This window comes from Pseudorasbora parva, chromosome 20 (genome assembly GCF_024679245.1).
Source record: "Pseudorasbora parva isolate DD20220531a chromosome 20, ASM2467924v1, whole genome shotgun sequence".
Classification (NCBI taxonomy): domain Eukaryota; kingdom Metazoa; phylum Chordata; class Actinopteri; order Cypriniformes; family Gobionidae; genus Pseudorasbora; species Pseudorasbora parva.
This window is the reverse complement of record NC_090191.1, coordinates 15,816,472-15,842,252: the sequence shown is the minus strand read 5'-3', so window position 1 is coordinate 15,842,252 and position 25,781 is coordinate 15,816,472. Positions and strand designations below refer to the sequence as shown.

Below are 25,781 nucleotides of genomic sequence, written 5' to 3'. Positions count from 1 at the left end.
TTTTACCATACATTTGATGGGTATTTTTTTACAATGTACAGTTTTGAATGGTAAAATAAACGGTTTTCAACCGTGATTATTACATTATAAACCTTTAAATTATATGTTGTTGCCCCGTAAAAACTAAAACGTAACTGCCGTATTTTTTACGGTATAATTCTGGCAACCACAGCTGCCGTTTTTTTACCGTAAATTTTACGGGGATTTTTTTTACAGTGTACCAATTCAGAAGATTAACGGAATGCATAGCTGATATAAAAAATTGGATGAATAGTAATTTCCTGCAACTTAATAACTTTACTTTAATTATTGGACAGAAAAGCTCCACAAGTAGTAACCGAGAATACTAACACTTGATGACTGCTCTGTCAAGCCCTCATCGTCAGTGAGGAACCTGGGTGTGCTCTTTGATACCAATCTTTCATTTGAAAGCCATGTTTCTAGCATCTGTAAAACCGCATTCTCTCATCTTAAAAATATATCTAAATTACGGCACATGCTTTCAATGCAAATTGCTGAACAGTTAGTACATGCGTTCATGAGCTCAAGGCTAGATTATTGTAATGCTCTATTGGGTGGTTGCCCTGCTCGCTTAATAAACAAACTCCAGCTAGTCCAAAATGCAGCAGCTAGAGTTCTTACTAGAACCAGGAAGTATGACCATATTAGTCCAGTTCTGTCAACACTGCACTGGCTCCCTATTAAACATCGCATACATTTTAAAATCTTGCTTATTACTTACAAAGCACTAAATAGTTTAGCTCCCCGGTACTTAAGCGAGCTTTTAACCCATTATACTCCATCACGTCTATTGCGGTCTCAAAACTCTGGCCAGTTGATAATACCTAGAATATCTAAATCAACTGCAGGCGGTCGATCATTTTCCTATTTAGCTCCTAAACTGTGGAATAGTCTTCCTAACATTGTTCGGGAAGCAGACACACTCTGTCAGTTTAAATCTAGACTAAAAACACATCTCTTTACTACGGCATACACATAGAACATTTTTAACTTTCATTATTCAATTCAATTGACTGATTGTTAGGCTGCATTAACTAGGTCAGCCGGAACCGGGAACACTTCCCATAACACCTGATGTACTCGTTACATCTTAAAAAGAGTGACATCTACGCTAATGTTAGTCTCTCTGTTTATCCCGAGGTTTATCCCGGATCTGGGCCCTGTCCGGATCGGATGGAGGACCTGCCTGGACATGACCAACGCATCCTGGAGTGTCTGCTGAGCCGTGTCAAATGGTGTCTCCTCCGAATTTGCCTCACTGGCACGACATGCTCAAAACCCGTCTTCGGCGCAATAATTCCGATCTTTCATGTATTCATACTCTTGTGTAATCGACGCCCCATCCTAAATAAATCTGTCTCTTCCGTGATACCCTGAAAATTTTGAATAATCCGATCTAATATGATTTCCGACCTGTAAGGTTGCCAGAATAATAATCTTACACGGTGTGTTAATAGGCCAGAGGAGAACTGGCACCCCGACTGAGTCTGGTTTCTCCCAAGGTTTATTTTTCTCCATCACGCCCCGATGGAGTTTTGGTTCCTTGCCACTGTCGCCTTTGGCTTGGCTTGCTCAGTTGGGGACACTAAAAATATGATTAAAGTTATTCAACTGATTATACAAATAAAATGTATGAATTAGGCTTTTTTTAATTCTATAAACTTTAATACTGATCTGCCAACATTGTCACTATATGATAAATTAAACTAAGCTGATAACATCACTTAACATCATGTTTTCTCCAGTACGACTGTACAGCCAAATCTAATTTTGTCGCAATATTATCCTGTTTGACACTGTGAAGCTGCTTTGACACAATCGTGATTGTAAAAGGGCTATATAAATAAAGTTGATTGATTGATTGATTGATTGAGGCCTGCTTCTGAAGACATACAGATGTGCAAGGGGCTCTACTTCTCTCGAGTCCTTTCATTTACATCTGAACCGGTTCATCCCAGGTATGTCTTTGTCACATACAATGTGCATGTGTAAAGAAAGCTCATTAAGTGTCTGTGTTTCTTTAACACCTACCATATGCTTGTGTCTATTTACAGGGACCAGTGCGAACAGTCTGAACTTTCAGATTTATCTGCTGGAGGGTCTACACCGGTGGAACCAGGACCGGGAGGCTGCTTCCCTGTCAATGGAGCCATCAACTTTGCGTAGTTACACAGGAGAACTTGTTCACTGTGTAAACACCAACTTAGAAAAGCTGTTTGGCAGGAAAGTGGTCCCCACATTTTGTTCCCCTGCACGTTACACCGGTGAGAGAATTTGTTATTGTTCATGATTTTACAATTTCTGTGTAATCTCAGTCAATATATTAGATATAACTCTATAGTCTCTGTACTGCAAATTTCTAAAGGCCTGTTAGTCCACTGACAGCAAGTTTGCTGAACCCAAGTTCAGTCTAATCAAAATATCCAAAACATTAAAAAAAAGACTTGGCAATTAGAGTGCGGATCGGGCTGCATTTTTCTGTCCGAGCCCGACCCGCGTCCGACAGAGCAGTAACCGAACCCGACCCGAGCCCGACATGCATTCAAAATTTTTATGTCCGAGCCCGACCCGAGCCCGACAGTTAAAATCGATTTTTTCCCCTCATATACTAATGACACGCACGTTTGTTTGTGTGGAAATCCTGCTTTTATTAAGCAACTGTAAGGAAGGCATTCTGAAATGTTTACAGACGAGCGCATCAGCACGCACACGGGGCATCAAACGTTACACAGAGCCCAATCAAATAGCCAACTGAAATTAAATGAACAAAGGTCTGCTAAAAATGGCCCAAGCTAACAGAACAAAACATTAATGTAACACAATTTAAATGCTTATTGAAATGAAAGTCATCTTACCAATTTTCTCAAACTGTGGTTCCTAAACTGCAACATGGGATCTATTTACATAATCTATTCATCAAAGTTTAGGCTAATCGAGGTTTTATGTAGAAAAAGGATTGCATCAACTGCGGATGGCTTCAAGGCTGTCCTGCTGCCAGCAGCGCTGAAGTTGCGCTCACTGGAATGACAAGGATGCCGCGGGCAATATGCATGCACGTGTTGCGAGTTGTTGTCACGGCGACATAAACAAATTTCCGCATGCAGGAAGACGGATGTTAGGGTTATATAATGCATGTATTTCAATCACAAAAACAATCCATTGCATCAAGTTAAACAGGCCCATTGGCTACTTGCATAATAAGCAGTTTTAAATTTAAAAGGTTCAATGCCTTTTCGCACTGACGTGACCGAGCCCGACCCGAACCCGAACGTCATTTCTAAATATCTGTCCGAACCCGGCCCGACCCGTCGGGTACCGTCGGAACCCGTCGGGCTCGGGTCGGGTATCCATCCTCTATTGGCAATACAAGAAACATAGATTTCACGTTGGCTAAACAAAACTCACCAACAGCACAGCAGTTCAAAATGTTGCATTCAATACTAGACAAAGACTGAGGGCTAGAGACAAGGGCTAGAGACATGGGCTAGACACAAGTGCTAGAAACAAGGGCTAGAGAAGGGCTAGACAAGGGCTACAGAAGGGCTAGAGAAGGGATAGACACAAGGGCTAGAGACAAGGGCTAGAGAAGGGCTAGAGACAAGGGCTAGAGAAGGGCTAAATAAGGGCTAGAGACAATGATGATGATGATGATGATGATGAGGGAGAGATGGTAAATACCACTCCTTTGTATTTCTTTCAAATCAAGTATAATAATTCAAACAGTGATGAATTAACATCCATTGCTTTAAATCCAGACTTTCCACATATCTAAATGTAAAAGAATAGCCTAAAGTCATAAGTAAGCAGGAAATATGCATCAAGTCAGATTTATTTCTATACACAGCAAAAACTCCAGTGTTAAATTAACTCTCCTCAGAGTTTATTTGGCTCCACACTCAAGAGTGTTAAAAGTAACTCTGAAGAAGTGTTAAAGGTAATGAGATAATTAAGAGATTAATTAAGTGATGATTGACCATTAGTGATGACACCTGATGATAACAAGCAGAATCACTGAAGGAAAGAGTCACCATTTTTAAGTCACCATTATGGAGATCAGTGTTTGCTTTAGTTGGGCTCTTGACTTTATAACATTAGTCTTTGTCTGCCTACTTTAAAGCAGCCTCACAAGTGGACAGAAAATGTGACAACATGTTGATGGTTATGTTTTGACCTAATCATCATGAGCCAAATTACTGATGTCATTTAGAGGCTAATCTTTGAGTTAGGTTTACTTTATTGATTATAGCAGCTCTGTGATTCTACAGCATAAGCTCAGAAGTTTACATTTTAAAAAATTATTCTGTTCTAAAAAAAAGGTTTGAATCTCTTGTCATTCAGCCACACAGAGACATCAATAATCAGCGTATGAATCTCAACAATGGTGGCCATCAAAAAGCTTTTGCAGTGCATTCTGGGTGCACCAATCAAAACTCACCCATGGCTCCCAGCATGCATTGCAGCATGCATAAATTATCAGATGAACTGATTTATTGATTTCTTTCTATTCTCATCATTTTCTTTTTGCAGTTTTATGTGATGTTTTAGTAGCTTGTTTTGTGATGTTCAGAGTTGATCTGTGTATCTGATATGCTGTTTGTCACCATTGTTGAGATTCATACACTGATTCTTGATGTCTGTGAGTGTCTAATGCAACAAAGTAGTTTGAAATCTTTTTTTGTGCAGAATCTCACCCTATTATCTTCAGAGCTGTTGTAATTAATAATGTAAAATCAACACATGCCCCATATAGCTAGAAATTTGTCCAGAATGATATTAGTTGATCCAGTGACTAAATGATGATTATGTTAATCAAAACATCACTATCTCCTGAACAGATTTGCGCTGTGCTTTCTTTGCCAAAATGTATGTTCTAAACACACAGTTAAAGCAGCCAGAAAAAATAGCTAATGTTAAAAAGCCAAGGGTCAAGAGCCCAACTAAAGCAAACACTGATCTCCATAATGGTGACTTAAAAATGGTGACTCTTTCCTTCAGTGATTCTGCTTGTTATCATCAGGTGTCATCACTAATGGCCAATCATCACTTAATTAATCTCTTAATTATCTCATTACCTTTAACACTTCTTCAGAGTTACTTTTAACACTCTTGAGTGTGGAGCCAAATAAACTCTGAGGAGAGTTAATTTAACACTGGAGTTTTTGCTGTGTAATGCTTTGTACTATACATATTGTGTCAAAAGAGCTTTATGGTGATAAACAGGAAAATAACAGAATTTTGCATCAAATAGATGCTAATATGATGTACTATAGATAGTGATGTGATAATTTCATTGTTTGTGTGTTTGGATTTTTAATTGGCTGTTGACTACCAAAATGTCCCGGGTTATCAGCATGTGGACAGGCTGGCAGAATATCTGGTGGAACTCCGGGGTCACACAGCCCTCAGCCTGACCAACCAGGAAGCCAACACCATAATTGCTCTTTGGCAGAACCTGGATGACCAGGACAAGAAAGGGGTGGTGAAAGCAGCTCGACACCAAAAGAGACTGCTGAGTGGATGCTTCAGAGTCCCAAAGAGACCCACTCAGAACCCGGGGGTAGAGAGCACCATCAGATGTGTGCTAGGTTCAAGCGGCAGAGCTGCTCAGTGGCCTGACTGTTGCCGTCTGGTGGAGACCATCTTCATTAGACTTTGCAATGCTTACCCAAGCCCCAAAAGAAAAGGCAAAGGAGCCCTGTCGAGATGGTCTCTGATCGTGCAAGACTATCGCAGGATAAGGCAGCTTGTACTGGGCAACGGCTTGGTGATGGGAGGGACGTCAATCCAGCTGGTGGAGGTTAACCAGAACACCCTGATTCAGTGGTACAACAACAAACAGAAAAAGCAGGAACTGTCTGTGCTGCTTCAGGGTATTCAGTTGCCTCAGCCCCTCCATGTAGCTCAGGAGCCTCTCCAGGTTGCCAAACGCTTATGGACTGAGCCAGAACAACCAGGGGAACAGCACCAGTTTAAGCTGCCAGGGAGCACAGCAGGTCAGGCAAAGCAGAGGCAGACTTATGTTGGGCGACCCCCTCTCAGACCCAAGGCACCAGCGCAGAGCCAGATGTTGGTGACACCATCAGCCCCTGGATCATCACTGCAGATGGTACCAAATATTCTGAGACCAGCAGCACCAGGTTTCCAGGGTGTGCCAATTTTTCAGGTGCCAATGTTCCAGGGAGTCCAAATGGTCCAGGGAATCCCAATGGTCCACCACATCCCATCCAGAGCACTACGGTCAGCTGACCTACTGCTGTTGGAAGTGCCCAGAACCAGACTAAAAACCAAGGGGGATAGAGCCTTTGCAGTAGCAGCCCCCAGACTCTGGAACTGCCTTCCCCTCAACATCCGTGCAGCACAGTCTATAAACATTTTTAAGTCTCTTTTGAAAACTCACCTTTTTTCTCTAGCATTTGATTAATGTCTCTTTTTAAGGGCCAGTATAGTGACCCATGTCTACTTTTCTAATTGTTCTTTTACATTATTTTAACTCCTGCACTTATTGCCTTGTCGCGCTTTTCATTTTTCATTTTAAATATTATAACTATTATTTTCTTCTTTGCCTTGATATGCTTGTTGCACTTAGCACTTTATTGTGAAGCACTTTGGTGTGGCTCAGCCATCTGTAAATGTGCTATAGAAATAAATTTGACTTTGACTTTGACAAGGAGTACAAATGGTACAGGGAATGCCAATGATGCAGCCACTGTTACAGCCTACAGTGGTGCAGGGCACCAGCTCACAGCCTGCTACACCAGAAACCATGCCCAAGAGACCCTACAGGTGAACTGTAGAGACGAACACTTGCAAAAAATTAGTTTGCAGTTCAACATTTAATTTCCTCAGTTCCTTTCCTTCAGCAATAGCCTCTTGATATTTTCGGGCGAGGGATTTGTATCTGTTCTCAAGTTCATCAAATTTAGATTTTGGAATTAATTCATCTTCACTCTCACTTGATGTCTCATCGACAATATATTTTCCCTTTTTGGGTGTAGAATGTGCAGGAAACAGCGGTTGCTTCCTTTTCAAGGCTTGTCTCTTCTTCAAAATGTCCATCAGAAAGGTCTGCTTTCCTTCTTCAATGCTTGCCTTCTGGGATGCCTGAAAATACAAGTAACAAAAGTATGAGTCTTTTAAATGTTTTAGTTAATGGAGTTCATCTAGCAGTCTTTTCATGTTACCTACAGCATTATCCTTAGCTTCCTTCTTTTCTGAAGTTTTGTTCTCTTGTGGACTTTTATCAAAAAGCTTAGGCACTCAAATCCTTCTTCCAGTTGCCAGCACATTTCTCAATTTCCTCACAAGTTTCTGGCAAAGCAATAAGAATAGCTGTATTATTTATTTTTATTTATTTTTTACCAAGTAATTGTTTATGTTCAGTCTAAGATTACACTAATGTAGTTCTACTTGATTCAACCCTCTAAACTGTTATATAAACTAATGTGATATCAATTTAAGCATTGTTTAGAATCTTAATAAAGCTAAATACATTAACGTTCTCAGATTACGTTACATAACACATCAGGGTTACAAAGATGGATACAAAGAGGCAAGTAAACGTTAGGTAACAGCAGGATATTATTAGCAGCACATTATTATTATCGGGTTCAAATATGTCACAAAAACGTCCTCAGATTTGTAAGCTGTTCTTGTCCACATTTGTAGATATTGTAAAAGAAAAGATACTTGCCTTTCATCCACAAAATTTGTCCCTTAAAGGGGGGGTGAAACACTCAGTTTCAGTCAATCTCATGTCAATCTTGAGTACCTATAGAGTAGTATTGCATCCTTCATATCTCCGAAAAGTCTTTAGTTTTCTCATATTTATAAAAGAAATATAGGCTGTACCGAGTCTTTCCGGAAAAAACCGAGCGCCTGGAGGCGTATCGTGTGGGCGGAGCTAAAGAATGACAAGCACGCAAAGCGGTGACGTCCTCAAGCGTGGACGAACCCATCGCTATCTCAGCTAATACAGATAATGATCCAGAATCAAATCTGAGGGAGAAATAAATTGAACAGGAGAAACGGCAACATCAGGACGTCCGTCTCTGTGGTATGTAAGTTACTGTATTTAGTGGTCTCTCCACATTTCTGTGTCTTTACTCGCAGTGTATGAGGACATGATTCGGTTTATTGACTATTGTATGCGACCAACGTTAGACCTTAGAAGTAGCAAGCAAAACGATTTTGCACGTCAGAATACTGTAACGTTATACAGAACAACAATGGAGTAACCGTTAGCGCATTTGAATGACGAAGCACGCGATCGTGTCGTTTACTGATGTTTACTCATGCGTCCGTAGCCAAAAGCAGAGACATTTGAAGCAGTTTAACTCACCGGCTGCTTCCAAAGCAGGACCGAACCTTTATCGCTGGGACTGCTCCGTCAAAAACACACTTCTTTGGTATGATATGGTAAAGTCCTGACAGCAGTGGCGTGTAAATCCATTTTGAGACGCGACTGAAACGATGTTGTGAAGCTTCCCGTCATCTGCGTTCAAATCAGTTCAAATGCAGCGCTGCCTTCCCGGAATGCTGTGCTGAAGCGTTGAAGTCGCTCGACGTCACCCATAGGAATAAAGAGAAGCGCGGCGCCGCATAAGTGTTCACGGACGACTGGATCTGCATCTGAGAGACTGTTTACGGCGTGCTCTAGTCACGCGCGCGCACACCCTACCGGGAGAAGAGCCCGTACGGCCCATACAAGGACCTTCCGATCTATTAACGTCAAGTAGACCCATACTCGAAAAAAACTTGCTGAAACTTGTGAGAAACCAGAAGGAGTATTTTTGACACAGAAATACTCCATCAAACGTCCAACATTAGTTTTTAAAACTCTGTCTATGTTTAGGATGGGAATCCAAGTCTTTAACAGTGTAAAAAGCTCAGTATGCATGAAACAGCATTTCACCCCCCCTTTAAGGAAGCGTCCCTTCCGCAGGATCTAGTAAGTGTGAGCTGAGAAATCCGCCGTATTTTTCGGGTCAAAGTGTCTAATGTCTTTAACATTAACAACATTTTTAACCCCATCGTCTAAATAATGTACATATGCGAACATTTTTTTGTACAGACGCTGTTAATATCTGAAGATATGCAGGCTCTTTGTATCCGTATTCTAAAAGTAACCGTTAAACACGTCATGTGAATGCGCGTGATACTTTGTGGCTCGCGCAGTAGTTATGCACTTTGTGGCTCGCGCAGTAGTTATGCAGTAACGTTAGTTGCGCATAGAAACGCACAATAGTGTAAAAATTACTGTAAAAGTTAGGTTATATGTATGATATTGTCACTTTCACTTTGTTACATTTAGTAGTGAGGTGCAAAAAAAATTATTTTGAATAATAATAATAGTATTTTATTCCAACTATAGTCAATAGGGTATTTTACTTATGACATTTAAAGCATTTAAATGTGCTTATAATAATTTATATTTGTACACTGTATTTTTTACAATGCATGAATTATATATAAAGTTCCCTATCTGGGAACTCGAGCTGCGTCGAAACGCTGTGAGAACGCCTCTGCGTGATTGCATCGTGAAGCGCGTGTAGAACCAGTCCATTCGGGAGATCAATCGTCATAGACGTGGTGACGTCATCGACCGGAAACTATAAAGCGTCCGCGAACACAAACAGGAACTAGCTTCTGTGCCTTCAGTCAGCGATCTGTGTGAACCTGTCTGTCTATTTGGTGTTTTTGTCTGTCAATATCGAGAGAATTTTCCACCCTTTTGTTAAATATTATAGATATATTTACAAAAAAAGAGAAAATAGAGATTATGGCGAGTGAAAAGCAGTTTAAGAGGTGTGTTCATCCCTGCCAACGCTACATCACGGGTGGGGATACACACGCTCTTTGTGTGATCTGCTTGGGAGCGCAGCATGCCCAGGCAGCCCTCGAGGGGGCTGTTTGCGAGCATTGCGAGCAGCTTCCCCTAAGAACGCTGCGCTCCCGCCGGGCACTCTTCGAGGAGGGTGCCTCGGCTCATGTTCCCCGCGGCTCGGGTCCCGCTGCTGCCGAGGCAGAGCGGAGGCTTCAGTTGTGGGGTTCACAATTGGACCTTGCAGAGGGGTTTGAGACGGGCCCAGCCTTATCTCAGCCCTCACCTGCACCGTCCAGCGCCTCATCTCGGGGTTTGGAAGCCCGCCCTGCGGTTTCTTCCCCCCCGAGCTTGGCGCCGGTGCTCCAACTATCCAGCTCTGAGGAGGTGGACGTGGAGAGCATCGCGACTGAAGACTGACCACTTCAGTCGCCTGCGAGCGAGGAGCTCATTGAGGTGCTCACAAGAGCGGTGGCCAGGTTGAACATCGACTGGCCCACTGAGAGAACTGAAGCTCACAGAAAAAGGCAGAGTAAATTAGACGAAAGATTTCTGCCCTCTTGTGCAGCGGAGCCTCAATGTCGGGGCCTGCCGTTCTTCCATGATCTGCACACCGAGGTGTCTAGATCATGGAGGAAGCCGGCATCATATCGTGTCTTCAGCCCACAGACATCCACGTACAGTAATATCGTGGGGCTGAAGCAGTATGGTTACGTGGGCGATGCCGAAGGTCGAAGAGACGCTTGCGAGCCATCTCACGCCTTCGTCAGCGTCGTCCCTAAAGGCCCCGACTTTACCCACCAAGCCGCTTCCCAGCTAACACAGTTACGTTGTGAAGACGTAACCGGACCGGACCATATTCGTCGTAGCGACGTACCAAATAACGTTCCAGTGACGTAACTTTGTGATTCCCATAATCGTCGTGGCGACGTTATAGTGGGACGTTGCTGGAACGTGACGAGCACGTCCCAACGACCAAACTGGCACGTTGTGAGAACGTAACCTTAAAGGACCATATTCGTCGTAGCGACGTACCTAATAACGTTCCAGTGACGTAACTTTGTGATTCCCATAATCGTCGTGACAACGTTATACTGGTACGTTGCTATAACGTGATGATCACGTCTCAACGATCTAACTGGTATGTTGTGAGGACGTAACCTCAATGGACCATATTAGTCGCAGCGACATACCAGGTAACGTTCCAGCGACGTAACTTTGTGATTCCTGTATTCGTCGTGGCGACGTTATTATGATATGTCGCTGGAACATGGCAGGTACGTCCTAACGACCAAAATACCACGTCCACCTTTATTTGAATATTCTCACCTTTAGTCCGGGAAATGAAGATGTGCTTGGTCCATAACCGTGAAATCCACATAGAACTGATACACTCAAACATTTAATTATCTGTTGTAAAACCTTATTAATACATTTGTTTTGTTTTTAGTTAATATATTTAGGAATTTGTATGTACTTGTAGATAATAAAAAACGATACAAACCCCTATTAAATTGTTATAGAAAATGGCTCAAAACCACACTGCATTAATTTAATAATCAGCATTTATTCAGTGTTAGCCTACTTTGTACATATATTAGGCAACATTTGAACAGTGTAAAGTGTTTACAAATTATGAGTACAGAAATGTAACACGTCCATTCATTAATCAAACAAACAACATAAGCAATGTAACCAATTATTAAAATATTTTATTGTCTTATTAGGGATGGGAGTAGTTAAGGATTTTCTCACTTATACTTATCAATACTCATATTGGTACAACTCTCAATAATTTAGCACAAAAAAGACATGGAAAAAAAGATTTATCAGTTTCTTTATTATTACTTTTATTTACAGAAATTTCCTGCGTGTCCTGTGAGGCACCTGCTACAAATGTCTGGTGGTGATGTGCTTTATTGACAATTACAAAAGATATATAGTCCTTGAGCTATAGTCCTACGTTCATAAAGAGATATGTAAAAAACACTACATAGAGTCCTAGCATCTTTTCTGTATTATTGGGCCAAAATATACATCAACAGGGTTTTTTTTTGTTCAAGAAAATGAGCATGATGACTTTCTCAGGAAGAATCTGAGACCTCTCATTCCTGACTGTGTCCCAGCTGTGGAAAAAGCTTCAGACAGTGTTGATGAGGCAGAGGGAGATGGAGAGCTGTGAGAGAAGAGGAAGAGGGTCTTTCTTACCCCACCAGCGGAGGGCAGGGTCTTCTGAGGATAGGATAGGAGGATGGCCTCTATATATTCACTTTGGATCTTTGTAAACTGGAAGCTGAAAAAAAAGCCATACTATTGTAGGTGTATTGCTTTTTGTTAAAAAGGTATAATAATTGTTTGTTTTTTTCACTTACGTGTTCTTCCTCCTCTTCATCCTCTTCCTTATCCCGAGCTACACTGTCACATCTTCATCATTTTCTGGCAGCTGAAACAGAGGAGAACCTTATTAATGTTGCTAATCTATGTTTTTTATGCTTTTGAAAGAGTCTCTTTTACTCAACAGTCACCAAGGCTGTATTTATTTGATCAAAAATACAGTACATACTGTAATATATATTTAAAGTGATAATTCACCCAAAAATGTCAATTCTGTCATTAATTCCTCACCTTATGTTGTTCCAAACCTGTAAGACCTTTGTTCATCTTCAGACACAAATGAAAATATTTTTGATGAAATCCAAAAGCTTTCTGACCCCTCCATAGACTGCAACACAAGGCCCAGAAAGGTAGTAAAAACATTGTTAAAATAGTCCATGTGACTCCAGTGGTTCAACCTTAATGTTACGAAGCAACAAGAATACTTTTTGTGTGCAAAAATAACTTAATTCCACAATTTTGATCTAGCCTGTGCCAGTCTCCTTAACATTGTAATTATTGATGTCTTTACATCCTTTCTGGGCCTTGAAAGTGTTAATTAAATTGCTGTCTGAAGATGAATGAAGGTCTTACAGGTTTGTAACAACATGAGGGAGAGGAATTGATGACAGGATTTAAAGGTTTGGTTGAACTAACCCTTTAAATTGAAAACAGTTATTTTACATTGTATTATTATTATTATTATTATTATTATTATTATTATTATTATTATTATTAATTTAATATTCCTGTGATCAAAGCTGAATTTTCAACATCAATACACCAGTCTTCAGTGTTACATGATCCTTCAGAAATCATTCTCATATGATGATTTGCTGCTCACAAAAACATTTATGATTATTGTTGACAACAGTTGTGCTGTTTCATATTTTTGTGTAAACCATTTTTCAGGATTCTTTGATGAATAAAATCCTCATATTAGAATGATTTCTGAAGGATCATGTGACACTGAAGACTGGAGTAATGATGCTGAAAATTAAGCTTTGATCACAAGAATAAACTACATTTTATAATATATTCAAATAGAACCCAATTATTTAGAATTTTAATATTATTTCAAAATATTAGATTTTACTGATTTTTTTTTAATCAAGCAAATGCAATCTTGGTGAACATTAGAGACCTTTTTCAAAGAATTGTACCAAAACCAAACTTTTGAACATTATTGTATGTTTGAGGTTTTACTTACTAGTCACATGGTTCATAATGCCAGGGTTAGGTCATCCCAAAATGAAAATTATCCCATGATTTACTCACCCCCAAGCCATCCCTAGGTTCTTCAGGCGAACACAATCAGAGTTATATTTTAAAATGTCCAGGCTAATCCAAGCTTTATAATGGCAGTGAATGTTGCTTCATTTTTGAAGTCCATAAAAGTGCAACTATCCATCATATTATTGCGCCACACAGCTCCGGGGGTTAATAAAGGCCATCTGAAGCAAAGTGGCATGTTTGTGTGAGAAAAATATCTATATTTAAAACTTTATAGACTAAAATAACTAGCTTCCAGTGGTCAGCAATACGCGAGTCGACTTGCGCTAAAAAGAATAACCCTTGACGCATGCGTATTGACGAACGCAGAAGTACAGAAATTAGAGCAAAACAAAACATAGCATGGGGGGGTCACCCTTTTAGCGCAAGTCGACTCGCGTAGCCTACCGCTTATCACCAAGCAAACCAAGCAATATTCACTGCCATTATAAAGCTTGGAAGAGCCAGGACATTTCTTTATATAACTCTGATTGTGTTCGTCTGAAAGAATAATGTCGTATACACATAGGATGGCTTGCAGGTGAGTAAATCCTCACCATTTAAGAGATGTTGTCCGATAGGAGATCTGCTCCAACTCTGCTAACTTTACAGTGCAGGCTGCAGGGCATCAGCATGGAAGCATCAACAATTTATCAGAGCCAAATATATAAATTATACAACGCCAGGTTTATTAAAAGGAAAGAAGCTACAGCAAAGGTTAAATGCAGAAAAGAGAAAGAATGGGTTAAAATATTATTAAAAATGGACAAGGTTAATCAATCACCTTTTTCAGTTCACCTGTGTTTTCTACTTCTCTTTCAGCAGCTTCCTTCAGAAATGTTGGAAACTTGCTGGGAGCTTCACCTCTGTTGTAGAGGGGTTATTTTGTCCCTTCTGAAAATCACAGAACATTTTATTATATGTTAACACGTTTTTTTCGCGCTCCGTGTTAATGTTTTTAATGTAAGTGACTTCGTCGATTAACAGCAAACACATAACGTTAACGTTAGTTCAATTAATTAGCCACCTTCAATGACCCATTCAATTCCCAGAAGAAAAAAACTTTATAAAACTATCAAAACCTCATTTACACATGTGATTCAAAGCCTAAACAAGAGATTAACTTTATAGAGTTAACGTTAGCCTCGTTAACTTAACTTACTGTTCGGAAAACGGTTGATGTGCTTACGGACTTTTTTCCAAAGACTCTAACGTTACATTTCTATAAAGTAAATATTCAACAGAACAGAAGCGTGTCAATGACACATAAGAAATGTCAGGAAAATGTCAGTAACAGCTGTGTGTAATATTTGTGTAACTTTAAAGACAACTCACCTGAAAGTATAGTGAAAACAACAACGACAGAGGGAGTTTTGCGGCTTGTCAGTTGTGTTGCTGCACCGTTTCCATGGCAACTCTGCGCCGCTCCAGTGTTTGACACATCAACACACCATGTCAAAGTCACGCAGCAAGAATTACATGAATAAAATCAAGAATAATAAATAATGAATTTAGAACTCATTTTGAAGTTCTATGACCCGCTCAGATGCAAAATGCTGGCACCGCACGTGATAGTGGGACAATTGTGGCATTTTTTTTTTGTTAGATTTTTTTATTGTTTTTGCCAATACGATTTGCAAACATGGTGGATTCATTTAAAAAATATTTGTTAAATTAAGTAAATGTCCCATATAAATCAAAATGGCATACATTTGATAATACTTGTAAATTAATAATGCAATTTGGAAAGTTATGAAGACCAGTGGGCCACGTCGCTACAACATTCTCCGTGGGATAAACACGCGACGTCTTTTGAGGACGTGCCCACAACGTTTCTGCAACTTTAGTCAAGATTTAAAAAAAAATGGAACTTTACCACGACGTCCTTACAACGTTCTCTTTGGGGTAAACTAGCGACGTCTTTTGAGGACGTGCCCACAACGTTTCTGCAACTTTAGCCAAGATTAAAAAAAAATTGAACTTTACCACGACGTCCTTACAACGTTCTCTGTGGGATAAACTAGCGACGTCTTTGAGGACGTGCCCATGACGTTTCTGGAACGTTAGCCAAGATTCTAAAACAATAGAACTTTACCACGACGTCCTTACAACGTTCTCTGTGGGATAAACTAGCGACTTCTTTTGAGGACGTTCCCACAAAGTTTCTGGAATGTTAGCCAAAATTTTTAAAAATGGAACTTTACCACAACGTCCTCACAACGTTGTCATAAAGTAATGTCACGCTGACCAAATGACGACCAACTGACGACGTTGTCACAACGTACTGTGTTTGCTGGGTTAAGACGATGTCACGGAGTGACCTCAAAGGGCAGAACTTAAAATGGCGGAAATTGTCCGCCCGGACCATTGCACATGGAACACGCGATCAGTTCCGGTAACTCCGGGCAACTAAAAGAGCGTGTTATTGGGAACAGGTGTGTGTATTGGACGTGGCGATCGATGGTTGGGCAAATTAGAGCAAAGGAGGCATACTGGGAGAACAGGAGGGGAAGAGTTGATTCCGGCAAACGGAGAGGTTGATTCCGGCAAACGGGGGCGGAAGGCGGAAGTTGATTCGGGCCAACGCTGCAGGGTGAGCACAGTTGATGTGGGCGATCGCGGTGGGTGAGACGGAGTGATTGGTGGATCAGAGGGACGTCTCGAGGCGGATGATACAGACTGGGCGAAGTGAGAACAAAGTACTGGGCTAAAGAAAACATGAGCTAAGTGTTGGAAGCATTCATTGTTGAAACAACTGTGTTGATATGTATTGTTACTGCCTTGGAGAAATTGTTTACATGAAGAAGGCGTTGGGAACGAATTGAAAAGAGGAAGGAGCGTGCTGAAAGATCGTGGTCTTGACGTTTTCATATGGTCATCTTTTGCACTGATCCTTTCTACTACCCAGGACTTGTCTCCCGGCCCAATGTGGTGATCCTGACCCTAATTCACCGTGAGTGTGTGTGGAGTGCAGTGGGTGAGTCTTTCTTTTGATGTGTGTCCACCGAAGAATTATAGTGTTGTGCTGTGCAAACGTTGTCAGCGATCCCTCCCTAGGTCGAAGAGAAAGCCCTGCATCAGAGGAAGCACTGAAACCGACTTCTGCCTGACTACGGATCTGTGAGTTGAAACTAGTAACCGCCTGTATACTCACCTGTATGCCCAAAGCTAAGAGCCCAGTGTACCGCCTGTATACTCACCTGTATGCCCAAAGCTAAGAGCCCAGTGTACCGCCTGTATACTCACCTGTATGCCCAAAGCTAAGAGCCCAGTGTACCGCCTGTATACTCACCTGTATGCCCAAAGCTAAGAGCCCAGTGTACTGCCTGTATACTCACCTGTATGCCCAAAGCTAAGAGCCCAGTGTACCGCCTGTATACCCACCTGTATGCCCAGAGCTAAGAGCCCGGTGTACCACCTGTATACTCACCTGTATGCCCAAAGCTAAGAGCCCAGTGTACCGCCTGTATACTCACCTGTATGCCCAAAGCTAAGAGCCCAGTGTACCGCCTGTATACTCACCTGTATGCCCAAAGCTAAGAGCCCAGTGTACCGCCTGTATACTCATCTGTATGCCCAAAGCTAAGAGCCCAGTGTACTGCCTGTATACTCACCTGTATGCCCACAGCTAAGAGCCCCGTGTACCGCCTGTATACTCACCTGTATGCCCAGAGCTAAGAGCCCAGTGTACCGCCTGTATACTCACCTGTATGCCCAAAGCTAAGAGCCCAGTGTACTGCCTGTATACTCACCTGTATGCCCAAAGCTAAGAGCCCAGTGTACCGCCTGTATACTCACCTGTATGCCCAAAGCTAAGAGCCCAGTGTACCGCCTGTATACTCACCTGAATGCCCAGAGCCAAGAACCCAGTGTACCGCCTGCATAGTCACCTGCAAACCTAGGCGTGAATGACGACAAGAGAGAGCTGGGAGGATCTGTCGAAAATCAGGAGCGACTCAAGAAACCAAGGCCTCAGTCCTGGAGGACTGGTGTTCCCCTTTTTAGTATCCCTCCCTCCCCTTTTTCATAAATCTCTTTTAAATTAATAAATATTGGTTCTTAACTTACCCGTACTCGTCTGTCTGGTCATTGGGGTGTTTCTGGGACCTCCTCTGGGTGGAAACTAAGGGAGGAGCGGGACTCGCGCTAAGTGGCGGTCCGCTCCGGCCTGTGACAACAACATCGGCGCTGGTGGGTAAAGCGTACTCGGCGGCAGGTTGGCCGCGGCATGCCTGCACACAATGGCCATCATGCAGGCGTACCAGGCCGACCTGCTTAGGGATCTGGATGGTAGAGATGAGGTGGGGGGCGAAGTCATTAATGAATTAAGGCAGTCTGCCGATCTCGCTCTCCGGGCCACCAAGGAGACGGCCAGATGTGTGGGCCGCTCTATGGCAGCCTTGGTGGCCACGGAGAGGCACTTTTGTGGCTGAACCCGACCAAGATCAAAGAGAGGGAGAAGAGCTTTCTGCTCGATGCGCCGCTGTCTCCTGCGGGCCTCTTCGGTGACGCAGTTCAATCTGTCACCGAGAGGTTCCAGGAATCCAAAAAGCAGGCAGCGGCGCTGAAACAGTTCCTCCCTCTCCGCATCCAGGTCCCAGGGGCTGCGGCTGACAAACAGGAGCCCAAGCCGAGTACGAGCTCCTCGTACAGGGCACAGCAAAGGCAGAGCGTCGCTATCCGCACTCCCCCACAAAGAGATCAGGAGGAGGGGCGGCACTCTCAGACGAGGTCTTTGAGGGGCAGGGCTGATCTGAGGACAGTCCTGATCGCCAAGAAGGCCTCGTCGAAGCGCTCCTGACACCAGAAGCGTCAGGGCGCTGAGGGTAGTCCCCTCCGCAGGAAAACGGTGCTTACCTCTGCACACGGTACAGGTTTTCCTGCGGCGCCCTCTGGGAAACTGGGCTGCCAACCCCGCCGCAATGCCGGGGCGCAGATGGTCCCCGCGGTCCACCCGAGGGTGGCCCGCTCCCCCTTCGGGGGGGCTCCCGAGCAGTCAAGTCAGTCGTTCCATGCCGGTTCGCAGCTTCAGGGCACTGTGCTTGCTGTTCAAAGTACACCAGAGGCCAGCCTCGAGAGGCTGGTTCCCTTAGTAAATTTTCTAGACGAGTGGAAACGTCTATCAAATATATCTCGTTGTGTCCTGCAGATAGTGGAAAGGGGGTACGCCATTCTATTCAAAAGGCGGCCACCTCTGTTCAGCGGTATCCTACCCACAGAGGTGGGCCCGGAGCAGGCTCTGGTAATGGCACAGGAAGTAGAGACACTCCTGCGAAAGGGGGCTATAGAAAGGGTTCCTCCTCCCGGCAGGGAGTCAGGGTTTTACAGCCGTTACTTCATTGTGCCAAAGAAGGATGGGGGGTTGCGCCCGATATTAGATCTGCGCCTATTAAATCGCTCTGTGGCAAAGCTCAAATTCAAGATGTTCACACTCAGACAGATTGTATCGCAGATCAAGTCGGAGGATTGGTTTGTGACCATAGACCTCAAAGACGCATATTTCCATGTCTCCATCGTTCCACATCACAGGAAGTTTCGGAGGTTTGCCTTCGGGGGAGAGGCATACCAATATTGAGTACTTCCCTTCGGTCTAGCACTGTCACCCCGCACATTCACCAAGTGTGTGGATGCAGCTCTGGCGCCGTTGCATCTGCAGGGCATCCGCATACTAAATTACATCGACGACTGGTTGATCTTAGCTCACACCGAGCAGATGGCGGTTCAGCATCGAGATGCTGTTCTCGCACACATGTCAAAGTTGGGGTTGAGGCTGAATGCCAAGAAGAGTGTGCTTTCTCCGGCTCAGAGAACCACTTTTTTAGGCGTGAACTGGGACTGTAATTATGCGGGCGCAATTATCGCCGTTACGCATAGCATCGATCCTGGCAGCAGTCAAAGAACCGGAGCTAGACCGTGCCGTCACTGTAAAGCAGTTCCAGAAACTGTTTGGCCTCATGGCAGCTGCGTCCAACGTGATACCTTTTGGCCTGCTGAACATGAGGCCATTACAGTGGTGGCTCAGAATGAAAGGGTTCTCCCCGAGGGTAAATCCACTCTGCACGATCAAAGTCACGCGGCGATGCCTTCGTGCTCTGGTCATGTGGAAAGATCCCGGGTTTCTGTCCCAGGGACCTGTGCTGGGAGCTCATGTTCGTCGCGTAACGCTAACGACAGATGCTTTCCTCACGGGGTGGGGTGCGACCATGAGTGGTCGTTCATCCCAGGGTCTATGACAGGAACACCAGCGGCTATGGCACATAAATCGGCTAGAGATGCTCGCTGTGTTTCTTGCGTTGAAACAGTTTCTGCCCGACCTCAGGGGCCATCATGTATTAGTCAGGACAGACAACACATCGGTGGTCGCCTATATAAACCATCAGGGGGGTCTGAGATCCCGTCCCTTATACAAACTGGCACGTCAGATCCTCCTGTGGGCCAAAGGGAAACTGCTTTCCGTCAGGGCAGTTTACATCCCAGGGGTCCTAAATCAGGAAGCGGACATCCTGTCGAGGCAGGGGCCGAGGCCCGGGGAATGGAGACTCCACCCCGAGGCGGTGGAGCTCCTGTGGCAAAGGTTTGGGAGAGCAGAGATAGATTTGTTTGCTTCGGCAGAGAATTCTCACTGTCCTCAGTGGTTCTCTCTGTCTCATTCAGCCCCACTGGGGCTGGACGCCATGGTACAGGAGTGGCCGAGGCTGCCCCTGTACGCATTTCCCCGATTGCTCTGCTTCAGGGAGTTCTGGAGAGGGTGCGCCGGGACAGGGCCCTTGTACTTCTAGTGGCTCCGTACTGGCCGACCAGAATCTGGTTCTCGGACCTAATCTCTCTCCTGGAAGGCTCTCCTATGGAGATTCCGACTAGGAGGGATCTCCTCTCTCAAGCGGGCAGGAGATTCCTTCATCCCCGCCCAGAGTTATGGAAACTGTGGGCCTGGCCTCTGAGGGGGCCAGGCTCCTAGAGGAGGGTCTCTCGACTGAGGTCGTAGAGACCATCCTTCACTCCAGAGCTCCATCCACGAGGAAACTGTACACTCTGAAATGGAGACTGTTCTCAGCATGGTGCAGAGAACGCCAGTTGGACCCAGTTAACTGCCCGGTTGGTACAGTGCTGGAGTTCCTGCAGGCGAGGTTCTCGGCAGGGTTGACCCCCTCCACAATAAAGGTGTACGTGGCAGCCTTAGCTGCTTTCCACACTCCTTTGGGTGGAGTGTCTTTGGGAAGACAGCCGCTAGTTACACGTTTCCTCCGTGGCACTTTAAGGTTGAGGCCGGTGGTTCATTCGAGGGTCCCGACCTGGGATTTGGCCATTGTTTTACGGGGCTTGTCTGAGCCCCCGTTCGAACCGATAGAGGGAGTATCAGAGAAGTTCCTCACCCTGAAAACGATCTTTCTTCTGGTCATCTCGTCCCTTAAAAGGATAGGGGACATTCAGTCCCTGTCGGTAGGGCCCTCATGTCTAGAGTTTGCGCCTGGCATGGTAAAGGCTTTCCTTCACTCCAGACCAGGTTATATCCCCAAGGTTCCTACGAGCCCTAGGGGTCCTATTACTCTTCAAGCCTTTTGTCCTCCTCCCTTTGTGACGTCAGACCAGGAAAAACTAAATCTGCTGTGCCCAGTTAGGACGCTTGACGCGTACATCCACAGAGCTGCCCTGTGGAGAAAATCTGATCAGCTTTTTGTCTGTTTTGGAGCCCCAAAAAAGGGGGCACCTGTGTCTAAGCAAAAGAGGAGCAAGTGGTTGGTCGAGGCCATTTCACTTGCTTATGAAGCGGCCGGACAGCCGTCTCCTTTGGCTGTCCGAGCGCATTCTACCAGGGGTATGGCTGCTTCTAAAGCACTTTCGTCGGGGGCTTCCCTCCAAGATATTTGTAATGCGGCAGGCTGTTCTTCGCCGCTTACTTTTCGTAAGATTTTACGAACTGGATGTTGCATCTACAGTTGGGGCGCACGTGCTATCGTAGTCGTGTGCGCTACGGTTTCACACATACGAGGCACTTGGTCCACCAGCTCAACCAGGTCATCACCAGATTAGCTGAGCTGGTCCACCAGCTCAACAAGCTAATGACCAGCTTGTACCAGTTACCAGCTTGAGCTGGTTTTAGCTGGTTTTTCCACTAGGGACATTTATTAAAAATGTTGCTATATTACTTAAATTAATATTGCAGCATATAAATCACTTTTATAGAGGCTGTTTTCGTATTTTTTACAGGTGAATATTTTTTTACTTACAAATATAATAGTTTATTATATGTGTTTTATATAGTTTAGAAACCATATAGCCATATAATCAGGAGCAAGGTTTTTACAGTCTATGTTTTTTACCTTATGACTACCATGATCTTACATTTTAATGAAACTGGCCTAGAGTTAAACTATAGTCTATAAAACAGTTTTAAAGTCTGGATCCCATGAATTAAGGACAAAGCTTTTTTTCCTCATTAAAAGTTTTATTAACTTTTTTTAATAGATTTAATGAAATTTAATAGCCTCATGAAAGATTAATATCAGTGTCTTACTTAAATGATGTGTTAACTCTTAAAAAATACTATTGTTCAACCCAAAAATGTGATCATTTACCCTAATGTAATTCCAAACCTAAATTAATTTATTTCTGTGTAGCATAAAATAAAATAATTTGAGCCTGTTTTTTTGTTCATACAATATTCAAATTGTAGCCTAACCAAAATGGCTTGGTTGCCAACATTCTTCAAAACATTTTCTTTTGTGTTTCACAGAAGTCATACAGGTTTGGAATGACACAAGAGTGAGTAAATGATCACACCATTTGAAAGAAGTAAATTTACTTTACTGCATCCTAGCTCAAAATCATCAATGCTTTACTGCTAAGGGCATTTCTGTTTTGACAAAAAAGCAATATTAAAGTTTATCTGCATTTGCTGCAAATTCGATAATATCTATCATTATTTGTCCTTGTCCTAGTTTTATTTATATACGCCAATTTAAGGCCTAAACCCAGCAAAAACATTCACGGGGAACTCATGGGCCGGATGTTCTGGGTATACCAGAGCCGAATTTTAGCCCCAGTCCAGCCCTGATAATGGCGATATGGGCAGTGTGTGCAGCTGTGTATATGACTCAACGAAGAGAGGGGGATAAGGAGGGAGAGGGATAGGTATGTAATATGGTATGTGTATGAGTTATACAGGATACAGGCTGGTGTAGATACCGTGAATGAAGAGGTATGACTCTGGTTCTGGAGTGGCGTCAGCATTTCTTGTTTAGCATTCAAAACACAAGGATCACAATTGAAGTTCAGCCTACAGTCATAATGAACAAAAACAAACAGGACATACAAGCAAACAAAACATAGACAAAACATAGTGAACAAAACATTGTAAACACTCAACATTGAGAGAAAAAGAGAAAGAGTGGACAGGGGGGAGATTGAGACATAGGAAGAGAGAGGACAGAGTTCGCATTCGGAGTGTCAGGGCCAGGTTACTGCAAGTTTAAGGGAGGGTGACAAAATTAAAATCAAGATGAATATTGGCGTGGTATAAGAACTGCTAAAACCAGGTGCTGATATCTGGGTTGTGGTAGAGTATTCCATCTACATACAGTTTATCGACAGACAGTGTGGCTCGTTTCCCCTCCTGTCTGAGTTGTTTCATTATGGGCAGGAGGGCTCTTCTTCTTTCCTGTATTTCTTTAGGGAATTGGTCGTTTAGACCGAATGCTGTGCCTTTCAGTTCATTTCCTTTGCTTTTAATTAGTTATTTATGCTTGTAATGCTCGAATTTCGCTATTATCGGAGGTGGCTTTTTATTGTCTTTGGAAGTGAGACGGTGTACTCGGTGGAAGATAACCCTGGTAACTGTCTCTGGTGGAATTTTCTTTAACTGCTTTCTCCGGGTCGGCAGGTGTAGATGTTGGTAGAGGGAGTCCTGAAAAAATTAGGTTATCGTGCATGCTGCGGCATTGGAGGCAGTGCCGTTTCTAGGCATAGGCAAACTAGGCGGTCGCCTAGGGCGCCAACAGCTGGGGGGCGCCAGTGAGCCCCCGCCCCAACAAGATTTTTTAGTTATTTCATATATATTTTATTATTAATATTTCGTACCTTTGCTATTTCAAGGCATTATGATTAGTTGCGATTATTGGAGTGGAGTCACCATGGTGATATTGGCGCTGCTGTAATGAAATGAGATCATGTAGAGGGCGGCAGGGAACGTCGTCATCCGTGGTGTTGTAACGGTTGTAACGCTTGTGTCCGAGTGAAAAATGCTGATAGCTCACTTAATGTAACTGGAGTGGATGCAAACACGGAGGCGATTAACATCAAACAGATCGCACTTTATTCCCGCTGAACTCTCATCACAAACTCCCTTTCCGTCCACAGCATTACTTAATAAAACAAAATAACTGACTGTTAGCAACAGAAAACAGAAAATAATCCCCACACATAGGAGCTCAAGCCTCAGTGCGCATATACACAAAAGGCAGACTTCGTTTGCAGGGAGCGCGCGCAACTCTTAAAGGGGCCACACTATATTTCTACTCGTTACAGCCAAGGGGGTAATCTAGTGCTCGGAAAGCGTTCCACCCCTAGGGGCTGCCATTGCTAACCAAGCCATCACCTGCTGTTAGCATCCCATTGACTCCCATTCATTTTTGAGTCACTTTGACAGTGAATAACTTTACATCTGAGACGTTTAAAGACTCCATTTGTCCATTGTTTATTTCTAAAGAAACACGACAATGTATAAAAGGCTCCATTACCTTGTATCTTACACTATCGCCCCGCAGAAGCTGTTTTTGTAAAAATAGGCTAACTATTGCGTCATAACCAACGCGACTCTGTAGCACAGTTGAGAAATTACCGTATAGACCTGAGGAGACGCTCGCAGGCAATCTTTTACTGTCTATGAGACAGTCGGGGGGACGTGGAGACATAAAGTCTGATAAAGTCAAGGGGGAAGAATGGGGAGAAGCCCATAGTGAGCCAAAAGTAACGGGAGAAAATATTTAAACAACGTGATTCAGCTTTCACTGTCCACATCTACTAGAAGACCTACAGCTGTCAGACAGGAGGCTCACGTCACATCTACGTCGTCAAGCTCAGTCTGAGCCTGCACAGTTCGCTCAGCCATCAGGAAGTGAGTGCCCCTATACTGACATCACTTAACGCCGTAGAAGTCAATGGGATCGCTCCGTCCATTTCTTTTACTGTCTATGGTTAGAGCGTGCTTTAGTTTCATCATCATGAAAAGGTCAAAGCCATCAGGGGCTCAGTATCGTAAAAAGAAAAAAGAGGAAAAGAAAGCGAAATATACAGGTATGTTAGCCTCTCATTGGTTACTTGTTCTCTACTAAGCTGGTCTCTCTATCATAACGTTGAGCAAAACATTACACTGAATATTAGTACTGGACGGACTACACGCCATGCTCATTTCAGGTGCAGAACATTATAGCATAGTTCATTTGAATAAAAAAATCTTTACATCAGAAATAGCTGTTTAGTGGAAATTGATCAAGTAGGCTAATACTGTCATAACCATGGGTGTCACTAGGCCCATTTTTATGAACTTATGCCTCAGCCCCCCCCAGGGGCGTGGGACTGGGGGGATAAAGGGTACTGAGTAACCAGGGCCCAAGGCAGGGAAGTCCGTTTTCTATACATACACATACATGGTACGGGGGCCCAGCAAGATGGTTTGTACCCAGGGCCCAAAATTTGGTGCTACGCCCCTGGCCCCCCCTAAAAAAATATGTGATTAACCTTTAAAACATATGAAACTGGCGCGAGGCTTCGGCTACGGCTTCGTCCCGTCTTTTAGTCTTTGTGTCACTGTGTTCTTCAATCCGCAGCGGCACCGAGGGACATGGTTTTCAAGCTATTGTTATCTAATTTTTTGGCCTTCAGAACATCTTAAAATACACATATGAAGATCATAGAAATCAAAATTCTCTCGGGGGAGCATTCCCCCGAACCCCCCCAACATCTGTGATCTCAGTGATAATAAACCTAGCTACATTATTGGATTAATGCATGTACAATATGCCCATGAAATAAGGAAGTCATATTTGCTTTATAAGTTATAGTTAAAAAAAAAGAAAAAAAAAGGGGGGGGGGGGGGTTTGGGGACATATGAATCTTGCCTAGGGTGCCGGAAAGGCTAGAAACGGCCCTGATTGGAGGTCTAGCAATTTTTCTTTCATGATTCAATTTTCGCTGGTCAGATGATTAACCTGGTTCAATAAGTTTGTGACAGTTCCTTTTAACTCACGATTTTCTAATGCAAGTGTGTCGATCTGTGATTGAGAAAATTCGAGGCTGG

The 25,781-nt window shown here is 43.5% G+C and overlaps 1 protein-coding gene and 2 long non-coding RNA genes across 3 annotated transcripts in view; all 3 read right to left on the bottom strand.

The window, feature by feature from the left end:
* Positions 1 to 4,460, bottom strand: part of LOC137049088 (uncharacterized) — a 53,107-nt gene extending 48,647 nt beyond the window's left edge. The window contains exon 1 of the mRNA XM_067427475.1: positions 4,457 to 4,460. Within this exon, the coding sequence (XP_067283576.1) occupies positions 4,457 to 4,460 (4 nt within the window). The remainder of the gene's footprint in view (positions 1 to 4,456) is intronic.
* Positions 4,461 to 6,846: 2,386 nt separating this feature from the next.
* On the bottom strand, positions 6,847 to 23,425 carry LOC137049678 (uncharacterized). Its single transcript, XR_010899678.1, has 3 exons — positions 22,673 to 23,425; positions 7,207 to 7,329; positions 6,847 to 7,122 (listed from the first exon to the last, which is right to left on the bottom strand). It is a non-coding gene; the product is annotated as an uncharacterized lncRNA (long non-coding RNA).
* Positions 11,724 to 14,380, bottom strand: LOC137049666 (uncharacterized). Its single transcript, XR_010899674.1, has 4 exons — positions 14,271 to 14,380; positions 12,467 to 12,563; positions 12,214 to 12,284; positions 11,724 to 12,134 (listed from the first exon to the last, which is right to left on the bottom strand). It is a non-coding gene; the product is annotated as an uncharacterized lncRNA (long non-coding RNA).
* Positions 23,426 to 25,781: the final 2,356 nt, after the last annotated feature.